The sequence below is a fragment of the Peromyscus californicus genome, unplaced genomic scaffold (genome assembly GCF_007827085.1).
Source record: "Peromyscus californicus insignis strain IS unplaced genomic scaffold, ASM782708v3 Scaffold_5__1_contigs__length_169319896, whole genome shotgun sequence".
Lineage (NCBI taxonomy): Eukaryota > Metazoa > Chordata > Mammalia > Rodentia > Cricetidae > Peromyscus > Peromyscus californicus.
Window position 1 is genome coordinate 42,576,617 of NW_026294573.1, and position 11,611 is coordinate 42,588,227.

Below are 11,611 nucleotides of genomic sequence, written 5' to 3' on the forward strand. Positions count from 1 at the left end.
GCTTCTTTATTGTTTCTTTGAAAGCATTTTCACCAGGAATAAATTCTTAGATCTCTGAAAGACTTCAAATCTTGTGACTGCACAGTATCCAGTAATAAGGATGTCTGACACTCATTCCTTGCTAAAGTGTTCTCTTTCAGTGGGTCTTCACTTAAGTTTTCCTTCTGCTTCTTCCTGATTGTCAGTTTCTATTTCTGTGGTGATATATTGTGTACCCTAATAAAATTTACCTGAAGATCAGAGAACAGAAGAAGCCACTAGATTAAACATAGAAGCCAGGCAGTGGTGGCACACACCTTTAATCCTAGCACTCAGGAGGCAGAGATACTTTGGAGCTCTATGAGTTCAAAGTCACCCTGGACTACATGAGACTGACTCAGTCTAGGGGAGAAACAGAGCCAGGCAGTGGTGGCACACACCTTTAACCCAATACTTGGGAGTCGCAAACCTTTAATCCTAGCACTAGGAAAGTTGAGACAGGCAATGATATGGGTGGGCAGAGAAAGGTATATAAGGCATGAGGAGACAGGAACTAAAGTCTTTCGCCTGAGGAAAGCTTTTCAGGCTAAGAAGTCCTAGAGGTAAGAAGTGGCTGTGGCTTGTTCCTTGTCTCTCTGATCTTTCATCTTTCACCCCAATATTTGGTTCTAGGTTTTTTATTATAAGACCATTTGGCAATTCGTGTTACATATTTCAATTGTTTAGGATTGTTCTGCTATCTCTCTCTCTCTCTCTCTCTCTCTCTCTCTCTCTCTCTCTCTGCTTTTGTTTTTTCGAGACAGGGTTTCCCTGTGTAGCTTTGCGCCTTTTCCTGGAACTCACTTGGTAGCCCAGGCTGGCCTGGAACTCACAGAGATCCACCTGGCTCTGCCTCCCGAGTGCTGGGATTAAAGGCGTGCGCCACCACCACCCCGCCCTGCTATGTCTCTTAAAGGTCCTAAGCCTTAAAGAGATTAACCTGCTCAAGGTCACATGGCTTAGACTGAAACTGAATACACAGTGACTTTACACACTGATACCTATTACATTCCATTTCAGTGTCTGCTCCCTGACTCTACCACTACAGATAACACAGCCCCAAATGATGCCCTCTTCTGACCTCTGAGGGTACCAGGCATGCCCATGGTGCACATGCATACATGCAGGGAAAACATTTATACACATAAAACTTAAAAATCTAAAATAAAATTTTAAGGGCATTGGAGTGTGGATTCAGGTATCAGACTAAGAAATTGAGTGTTCTAAGTTCCTAGAATTTATATACAAGTAAACACAAAATGATTTATTTTATAACTCTAGGAGCCTATGATCTCACCACTAACTTGTATGTACACATACAAAGGAAATTAATCCGTCACATATTCAATGAAGCACTTATTATACCACTAGGTTTTAGTAAAAAAAAAAAAAAAAAAAATCAACAAATCAGCCCATGTTCTTACCATTCAATAAAAAAGGAAATTTTCTCTTAATTTTTATATATGTCTGCCTTCTGATAACTTGGATTTGTCTAAGGTTTCTGCTTCTAAATATCTCACGACTCAACTAGGATATCAGCACATATTAATGTCCTCAATACAGCTGGAGTGTGCTTTTTCTGTTCAACAGCATGTAACAGTAAACAACATAATCAATACTCAGAAACAGGTCGCACCTCATTTACTATGCTTTACTTCCTATAGTAAGCAAAGGAGATAACCGGGCCAGTGAGCTGGCTCAGCAGGTAGAGGTACACGGCAAGCCTGACCAACTAGCTGGGTTGAGATCAACTCCAGAACTCATACAGTGGAAGGACAGAACCACCTCTGCGAGTTGTCCTCTGGAGTGCACACGCGCGCGCGCACACACACACACACACACACACACACACACACACACACACACACACACACACTGGCATATGCACTGTCTCTCTCACCACATATACAGAAATAAATGTAGTTATTACTTATTTCTAACAGTTTGAGCAAAACTTAAATTAGAAGGGACTGTCTTTTCATGTTTCTTTTACCATCCCCAATAGAAATATAGAAAAGGAATTTAAACAATAAAGTTTTTTATCCTCATTTTAGTCAATCTAAACTTCACAGCATTATGCCTTCACTGTTAGAAAATTGCCATCCATCTATAACTTCTAACCGATAGAGATCTGAGTAATCCTTCCAGAAAAAGGGGAATTAACACTTACCTGGTATTTAAGCAACCACCTAAAAAAAACTTAACAGGGGCTCATGAGTTCCCACAGAGGTTAAAGGCACTTGCCACCATGTATAACAATCTGAGTTCAATTCCCAGTACTCACATGGTGAATGGAGAGAACAGACCCTGTAAGTTGTCCTGACCTCCACATTGTTGCAAAACACACACACACACACACACACACACACACACACACACACGTTGGGGGAAAAATGTAATCTTGGAGGTATTGTCAACATTTCAAAAAGAGAGAGAAATAAAAATAAAATTCTGCCAACTATTAAAAAATGCAAACTGATAGAGCTTTGATGGCATTATTTCACCATAATATTCCTCTAAACAGGTCTGGTGCTCATTCACATATTCAAAAGACTTAATATGATGACTATATACTATAATGGATCATGGACAAAGTCCTACAGAAACACAATGGAAACCATCAGTTTTGGCTAGAAAGGTGTTGCACAAGTTAACATCTATCTGCAAGTATTAGAAAGGTGATTTAGTTCTGGAGGCTGCAGACTTGATATGTTTGTTTCTGGATACAAAACTTCACAGAATTTAAATTCCAAGATCTAGTTCTGAAGTTTTCCACATTATTTATTTATTTGTTTGTATGTTTGTTTATTTTGGTTTTTCGAGACAGGGTTTCTCTGTGTAGTTTTGGTGCCTGTCCTGGATCTCTGTAACCCAGACTGGCCTTGAACTCACAGAGTTCCCCCTGGCCCTGCCTCCAATGTGCTGGGATTAAAGGCATGTGCCACCACCGCCTGGTTCCACCTTTACTTTAAAGTGAAAAAAAACCTTTTTCTTCAAAAGTCAAACTGTAAGACAATGTAGTGGTGCACGCCTATAAATCCAGCACTTAGAACCAGCCTAGTCTACACAGTGAGTTCCAGACCAGCCAGTTAGTGAGAGCCTGGGGGGGAAGAAAAGAAAAAAGTCAATTTGAAACTTCAGTACATAAAAAAGGCAAAAGTGGTCAAAAAGGGAAGATCATGATTTAACAAAGGCCATAAAACAGAAATTCAACAATTTACTCAGAGTAACTATTAAGCATTATCTTTTCTGCTTGGTATGGGCTTGTTTTTTTTTTGTTTTTTTTTTTTTTTTTTTTTCCTTTTTTGTAACTCAAAGTAACTCTTAAGCATTGTCTTTTCTGCTTGGTTTGTGTGTGTGTGTGTGTGTGTGTGTGTGTGTGTGTGTGTGTGTGTGTTTTGTAACTCAAAGTAACTCTTAAGCATTATCTCCTTCTTTTGTTTGGTTTTTTGTTTGTTTGAGACAGTGTTTCTCTGTGTAGCCCTGGCTTTCCTGGGACTCAATTTATAGACCAGGCTGGTTTTGAACTCAGGGATCCTCCTGCCTCTGCCTCCCGAGTGCTGGGATTAAAGCTGTGCGCCACCCAGACTGCAACCCACAACTCCAGAGAGGCTAGCTAACAGGAAAAGACCCTAGGAGGGACACATGGATGACCCTGTGAAGGAGAAGTGGATGAGAACTACATGAGTGGACTGGGTGGGGGGGGGGGGTGGCAGAGGGCAAGGAGTGGGGGATGAGAACATAGGGAAATGGGAGAGTCAAGCTGGAACAGGGACAGAGTGGGAGGGCAGGGAGGAAGATACCATGATAGATGAGGACATCATGGGAATAGGAAGAGGCAGGGTGCTGGGGAGGCTCTCAGGAATCCACAAGGTTGACCCCACCTTGGTCTGCTGGCAGTGGTCCAGAGGGTGCCTGGACCAGTCTACTCTGGTGACCAGCCTAGCAAATAACCTAGCTGTCATCATAGAGCCTTTGTCCAGTGACAGATGGAGGCAGATACAGAGATCCACGGCCAGGCACCAGGCTGAGTTCCGGGAATCCAATTGATGAGAGAGAGGAGAGACACAGCAGGCGAGGGACGTCAAGATCATGATGGGAGGATGTGCAGAGATGACTGGCCACACTAGTGGAAGCCATGAACTGTGGACTGGTGGCTGTGGAGCCCCCATGGGACTGGACTAGGCCCTCTGGACACGGAAGACGGTTGTTTGGCTCGAACTGTTTGGGGGGCACCCAGTCAGGGGGATCGGGATCTGTCCCTGGTGCATGGGCAGGCTTCTGGGAATCCGGTGCCTATGGTGTGACACCTTGCACAGCCTTGGTGCAGTGGGAAGGGGCTTGGACCTGCCTAGGCTCAGTTTGCTGGGCTCTGCTCACTCCCCATGGGAGACCTCGATTTGGGGGATCTGGAGATGAGGGGTGGCTTGGGAAAGAGGGCTGGGGGGTAGGAGGGAGGGGGGGTCTGTGGATAGCATGAAGAGTAGAAAATTTCTTAATAAAGAAAAATAAAATAAAATTAAAAAAAAAAAGCTGTGCGTCACCACATTCAGGTGCATTATCTCTATTTTGAAGTATTCCTTTTCCTTGTCCCACAAACTAGCTCAGGAGTTTATTCAGGTAGGGTTTGAGTTACCACTCATTACATTGGAACACTGGAGGATTAGAAGAGCTCTTACATGCTACCATTCAACCAATTGAGGTCCAAGTCCTGTCTCATACATTTTTAGAAGAAGCTCTCTAGCCACTCCAGCTTATCACTTCCTACTCTGTTCTTTAATCTAGTTCCATAAACCTTAGGTCCCTGATTTTGCTTCCCCCTCCTCAGTTTGCTTTTTGAGCCAGGGTCTTATGTGGCCCAAGCTATATAATGACTCTTGAGTTCTGATTCTCCTTCCTCCACCTGCACAGTGTTGGGATTATAGGGGTACATTACCATGCCCCACTCTCATTTTACTTTTTTTTTTAAGATATTTTTATTTATTATGTATACAACATTCTGCCTCCATGTATACCTGCAGGCCAGAAGAGGGCACTAGATCTCATCATAGATGGTTGTGAGCCACCATGTGGTTGCTGGGAATTGAACTCAGGACCTCTGGAAGAACAGCCAGTGTTCTTAACCTCTGAGCCATCTCTCTAGCCCTCGTTTTACTTTTTAAAATGTCTATATCCTCCTACACTATAAGTTTAATCATTTTTGTATGCCACCCTGGATAAAAAGTTATTTATTGCAGTATATATATATATGACCAAGGTGCAGAAATGCTACTTTGGCATCTGACATATAAATTTAGTAAGTATTTCTTAAGTCAATTTGCAAAAAATAAGGTCAATGAATAAATACATCTAAAACAATCAGAACAGATTCTGACATTTAGCTATTATTGGGTAACTTTATATGAACAGGAAACAAAAAAAAAAACAAACAAACAAAACCCACTAAAGCCTGTACTGACAATTTAAACTGGGGGGGCAAAAACCAAGTGATGTTATTACTTTCTACTTGTTCACTTACATGTTACAACTACATCTTTGACAAGAAAAGTTATCCCCTGTTTATAAAGATACCTTGACCCTGACAGCCTATCAAAAAATATACAGAGAAATGAAGCTGGTCTTGAAGTGGGGAAGGGGGGCGGGGAGTGACTGTGTCACTGCTTTCTGGACCTGAGTTTTCTGTAAAATAGGAGTAGAAGAAAGTAGAAAAGATCTCTAGGGTTCTTTTCTACTCTTTAACACACTGTAGGCTTATAATAAATTTGGACCTAGACTATTTAGGTTTCTAACTCAACATGAATAAGAACCTCTTAAAATATCAGCAAATAGCACACGTGGCTATTTTGTGTCAAATGGCCAGTTTCATTCAAGCTCCGGTATTATTTCGCTGCCTAATTCTAAGCAAGAAAAACTCTCTGGGATTTCCTCAACCAGTAAAACAAAGTTGTTATGAACTATTTCAAATACAAGATAGCCACATTTTATGAAACAAACTAACTCTTATGTTCATTTAGGTGGGGATTGAGTCACCATTCATTACTGATTGAAACACTGGATTAGATGAGATCTTACAAGCCTATCATTCACCCAACTGAGGCCCAAGTCCTATCTAATACATTTTTTTGGAAGAAGTCATCTAGCCATTCTAGTTACGGCGAACTATCCATAGTCACAAGCCACTCCATCTTAGGCCAGCTATGTTGTAAAGTTCTTTTACTAAAACCACACCATCCTCGTCGTGATTGTCACTCCGTTTTACCTCTCTTTTACTTAAGGGACTCTGATATACCTTTGTATTGAAACTGAATAGAAATAACAGACACATCTCAACTAGCCTCTCCTCGAAAATTAAGATCGTCAACTGTCAATCTTTCTTCGTAACACACCAACCCCCCCCCCCCCCGCCCCTTACCATCCATCCTGTCTTCCTCGTGGAAAACTCAGTCCTTACTTTAATGGAAGTCAAAATTAGCCGGGCGATGGTGGCGCACACCTTTAATCCCAGCACTGAAGGGACAGGCGGACCTCTGAGTTCGAGGCCAGCCCGGTCTACAGAGTAAGTTCCAGGACGGCCAGAGCTACACAGAGACTCCTCTGGAACACCCCAAATTGCCCTTGCCACCTCCACCCAAACACACATTTGGGATGAGAAGTAATAACGCCCTGTTGCTCCTCGGGGAGACACGGAGACCAGAAGTCATGGCAGCACCAACCGAAGCCCGCACCCTGTTCTCCCCAGTCCGAGTCTCGTCCCTCACCGGTACTGCTTGGGGTCGCTGGGAGACTTGATGATCTCAGGGTCGCCGGCATTACTGAGAGACCCGCTCCGTCCCTCCTCCTCAGATTCATCCGCTCCTAGGCGGGCAACCCGGCCGCTCTCGCCCAAGTCCTGTCCATTGGGCTGCAGGTCTGGACAGCTGCAGGTGGACTTCGCCTTGTTTCTTCCAGGCATGGTCAGCGTAGGAAAAGGTCTCGCAGATTCTTCACACAGACCCCGTGCTCCGATTCGCCCCAGAGCCGTAAGCTCCCGCCCGGCCTCACACCACAACTTCCTCCCGGGGGCACAGACTGCAGCAACCGCGACTCTCCTCAGCCTTCACCAGCAAGTCGTAGCGCTGGACATCCCGCTCCCCAGGACCACCTCCTCCTACTACTCCTCCAGCCACTCCTCCTCCTCCTCCGCGTCCCAGGGGCGGCGGCGGCGGCCGGCGTTGTTGCTGCCGCAGCCGCTGGGGAGGACAGGCCTGAACCCCTCCTCCAACCCGGCCTCGCTCACACCGACTTCCTTCATCCCACCCTCCTGACAGCCAATGACGCTGTGGATTCTAGCCAATCACAAGGCAGGACAGCCGTCACGTTTGCCGGAACAGCCAATAGGAGCAGGAAAGGAGAGGGACCAATAGGAACCGGCCGGGTTCCTGACGCACCCAGAGAGCATTTCGAAACCTGGCGTGGGCGGAGCGAAGGGAAAGAGGCGGAGGATGATGGGAGAAGCTTTGCTGCGATTGTGACGTGCTCAGGTGGCTGTTTTAAGGAAGCCGCGCAGGGCTCCGCGTCCCTGAGAAAATATTCCCCAGCGAGACGACCCAGGAGTGAGTCGAGATAGTGGATGCTGACCTGCCTCTTCACCCATGTGCGACGTATTTCTTGTACGCTGCTCTCAGAGTGACTCAGCAAGTCTTTTAAAAAAGCGGAGCACCGGAAGTCTTTTCCTACCCTATCCTGAGATGGATGTTTGTTCTTGTGGGTCACTAAGCACCGGAAATAACAATTGCACCTTTCCATCCTGTTGGTTCTTTTCTCACCCAAAAATCCCAAAGAGTGCCTAAAAGACCGGTTTGGTTATCTCACTCCTGTATGCGAAATGTTTTTGTTTTTTTTAGCTTCCCCACAGACTGGGAGTCCTCGGCCTGCCTTTTTAAGTTTAGCCAACTTTTACTGAAAAGCAAAAACATGTTAGGCAGCCGCCCTCAAGTTGCCTTCCCAAGTTTGTTGTTGTTTGCCAGAGCCTTTGCTGAGACTGGAACAGACACACTATAAAATAAAAAGCCGATGACAAGATACAGTGCGCGGATTCCATTAGCTAGTGAGATCATACTACATGGAGGAAATACACGTGTTCAACATGAATACACGAAAAAAGACTTGAAACCGGTAGATGCGTTAGTGGTTGTCGTTCCGCCTCTGAATTTCAGGTGCTGAAGATAGAGTCATGAACAAAACACAAATCGTTGCAGGTGTGATAGCCCACACCTTGAGTCTCAGCACTCAGGGAGGCAAGAGGCAGGTGAATGTCTCGAGTTCGAGGTCAGCCTGGTTTACATAGCAGTTCCAGGTTAGCCAGGGCTACCTATTGAGACCCTGCCTCAAAAAAAAAAAAAAAAAAAAAAAAAAAAAAAATCCTTGCCTTCTTGAAGATCATATGGAAAGAAACAGACCATAACAATAAATATGTTCAGAAGCAACAAATGCTAAGACTACAATACAGGACAGGAGGATAACATGTTGGGGAGGTGAATTGGGGCAGAAGAATTTGAGAGTATTGAGATATCCTGGTTTCAGTGCACTTTCAAAGATTTATCAGTTCTTAAGCAACTCCACTGAACTCCTCTCATTCAAAGCTGCATCTGTGTCCCTCCAGTCCTAGAATGGCTGCCCAGTGCATTATAAAACCGATAATGAATGTTGAGTAGATACCTGAGGTGGCATAGTCTACGCTTTGTACAGGGACGTGTGTGTGTGTGTGTGTGTGTGTGTGTGTGTGTGTGTGTTTATTTATCTCCAAAGCAATAATGCCAAAAATAAGGAATCTTCAGTTCAACTATCATTTTTTTGTTTTCCTAAGGAGAAAAATAATTTATACCCTTAATTGTGACTTCGTTTTTCCCTATGGTGAAACATTTATTCATTTATCTAACCAAGTGAGGTCCAGCTATGTGCCAGAAATTAGAAGTAAGGAACAAATGCTTCCCTTTCTCTTGAGCTCACAAGAGAGCTGGTGGAGAAATGGACACTAAAGAAACAGAGAGTGCTCTATTTGGCAGCACATCTACTAAACTGGAACAATACAGAGGTCAGCATGGTCCCTGCTCATGGGTGCTAGGCAAGTTCATGAAGAGTCCCATATCTTTCTGAAGTATCCTGGTACCACGATCACATGCTTCAATGCTTTCCTGTCTCCCCCTCTAGTCCCAAGAGCAGACATGAAGGGCAAAGATGATGTCTCTGTAACTTACCGTTTTTTACCTTTTTTTTAAGTGTAGAAATTTGAGTATAAAGCCCCAAAAAAGAAGCATACAAATTTTAAGTCTATAATTATCAATAACTTTAGATGGAGATACACAAACAGATACGCCCTTCCCAGAGAGTTTTCCCAAAGAAGGGACATTTAAGCTAACGTAAGTTTTCCAAACTAAGAAGCATTGGTGTGGAAAGAAACTAATGGAAAGCTCTGAGTGTGGTTAGACTGGCAATCTGGAAACAAAGGGAAACGGGTCCGTGGCAAAGATCACACAGAACATTCCAGAGAATATGACATTGGCTTGCCTGTTTCGTGCATCATTGGATTCCCAGATCTTAGAATGTTTTCCAACAAGCTGTAGGTACTCACTGAGTAATGTGTGAGCAAAGGAAGAGAAGGAATGATCACAATTGTTAGGCAGGGCCGGCAGGCAGAGAGAATATATAAGAGAAACCTGGGAGGAGAAAAGGAAGGAGCCAGAGAAGGAGGAGGACGCCAGGGGCCAGCCATCCAGCTACACAGCCAGCCACGGAGTAAGAGTAAAATTTACAGAAGTAAGAGAATGGGAAAACCCAGAGGCAAAGAGTAGACAGGATAATTTAAGAAAAGGCAAGACATTCATAATTAAGAATAAGCCTCCGGGGGTTAGGGATTTAGCTCAGTGGTAGAGCGCTTGCCTCAGCTCCAAAAAAAAAAAGAAAGAAAGAAAAAAGAAAAAGCCTCCGTGTGTGATTTATATGGAAACTGGGTGGTGGGTCCACCAAAAAACAAACAGCTTTTTGTTTTGTTGTTTATTTGTATTAGATTTATTATATTTATTTTGTATTTGTGAGTTTTGCCGGTATATATGCATGTGCACTGCATGCATGCCTGGCACCCTCAGAGACCAGGAGAGAGCACCAAATTCTTTGGAACTGGAGTTAACGATGATTGTAAGTCACCATGTGGATGCTGGGAACCGAACCCAGGTCCCTAGCAAGAATAGCAAGTGCTCTTAACTGTTGGGCCGGCTATCTCTCCAGCCCCAAACTGGCTGATTTTAGTGATTTTTTTTTTAAAGTGTTATTCATTGGCGCAGACTGACATAAAGAAGATGGCAGTTTCTTCTCAGCTCTGAGACAAACTGCATGCTGCTGGCTGATTTTGGGCCTCAGCAAATTCAAACTAGACTGAATGTCTCTGTGAATGGATCTAAAGTTGGACTTTCACAGATAGTGCACAGGGACAGAAGTGCAGGTGTCTGGTCTGTTAAGCCAAAGTCTTTTAGACATAAAAGCACCCCAAATTGCTATGCCAGCTTCTCTTGCCAGGTATAGCTGATAATGTGCAACTCCCGACTCAGATTCTTTAAGCAATTAGCACTTTGTACAAACCTCTAACCTCAGTTTACAATGTAAGATTTTAGGCTCACTTAACTGTTTATGCTTAAGTCCTGAAATTTATATGGATAACAAAAAAATGCAATTAACCAAGTCTGGAGAGAAACAGCTTACGTCCAGATACCACGGGAGAGGCTTCACAAATAGCCAGGCCTGCAGAGGATGGACTGGCCTCACAGCCTTGAATAAGAGTTACAAGCTTCCTTCCTTGTGCTCTGGGATTGCAAGCTGGATATATATATATATTTAGGTTTGGGATGCCTTCAATGCCATTGCCCGGGAAAGTGCCAACCAACCCCCATGTCCCTACCTATGGGTTGCCATGGTAAATAGCTCTGCTCCTTATCGTTTGCTCAAGAAATGCATTATGACCCTGAGAAGTAGCTTTGTAACCTTTATTGCCAAAAGCTTGTTGTTAAAGGTGTATATATGCTGTGTGAACAGAGGAGCTGCGAAGAATCAGAGCTGGAAAAAATAAGGTGCATGACCCTCGGTTCTTATCTGAGTCTTTTTCCCTCTGGTCAATAAGAAATTTTTCCTTCCGGGTGGTGGTAGCACACGCCTTTAATCCCAGCACTTGGGAGGCAGGCGGATCTCTGTGAGTTCAAGGCCAGCCTGGTCTACAGAGTGAGATCCAGGAAAGGTGCAAAGCTACACAGAGAAACCCTGTCTAGAAGAAAAAAAAAAAAAGAGAAATTTTTCTTTTGCAACCATGGGTGCAGTCCTGGGAGCTAGTCTCTTGGGCTGCAGTATGCAATAACACACACACACACACTAAAAAAAAAGAATTTTAAAAGTTGCCACACCTCATTTTAATATCCATAGTTACTGTAAAGAAACAGGTATACTTAAGCTGCCTGTATAAAAATTTTATAAAAATTGATGTTTTCCAAAATTAAAAAGCTTTTGAGATCACCAAGAAAGTTACAGAGCACAAGATTATAAATTGTGTGTGTGTGTAGGAGCACGTATG

General features: G+C 43.8%; 1 protein-coding gene and 1 non-coding gene across 4 annotated transcripts in view; one reads left to right on the plus strand and one right to left on the minus strand.

The window, feature by feature from the left end:
* Nrdc (nardilysin convertase) overlaps positions 1–7,246 on the minus strand; it is a 66,427-nt gene extending 59,181 nt beyond the window's left edge. The window contains exon 1 of one of the 3 annotated variants that reach the window (XM_052715061.1): positions 6,777–7,246. In XM_052715061.1, the coding sequence (XP_052571021.1) occupies positions 6,777–6,970 (194 nt within the window). In that variant the 5' untranslated portion in view covers positions 6,971–7,246. The remainder of the gene's footprint in view (positions 1–6,776) is intronic. The other 2 variants (XM_052715060.1, XM_052715062.1) reach the window with 2 other exon arrangements.
* A 1,800-nt stretch (positions 7,247–9,046) lies between these two features.
* LOC128098027 (U6 spliceosomal RNA) lies at positions 9,047–9,149 on the plus strand. Its single transcript, XR_008214073.1, has one exon. It is a non-coding gene; the product is annotated as a U6 spliceosomal RNA (small nuclear RNA).
* Positions 9,150–11,611: the final 2,462 nt, after the last annotated feature.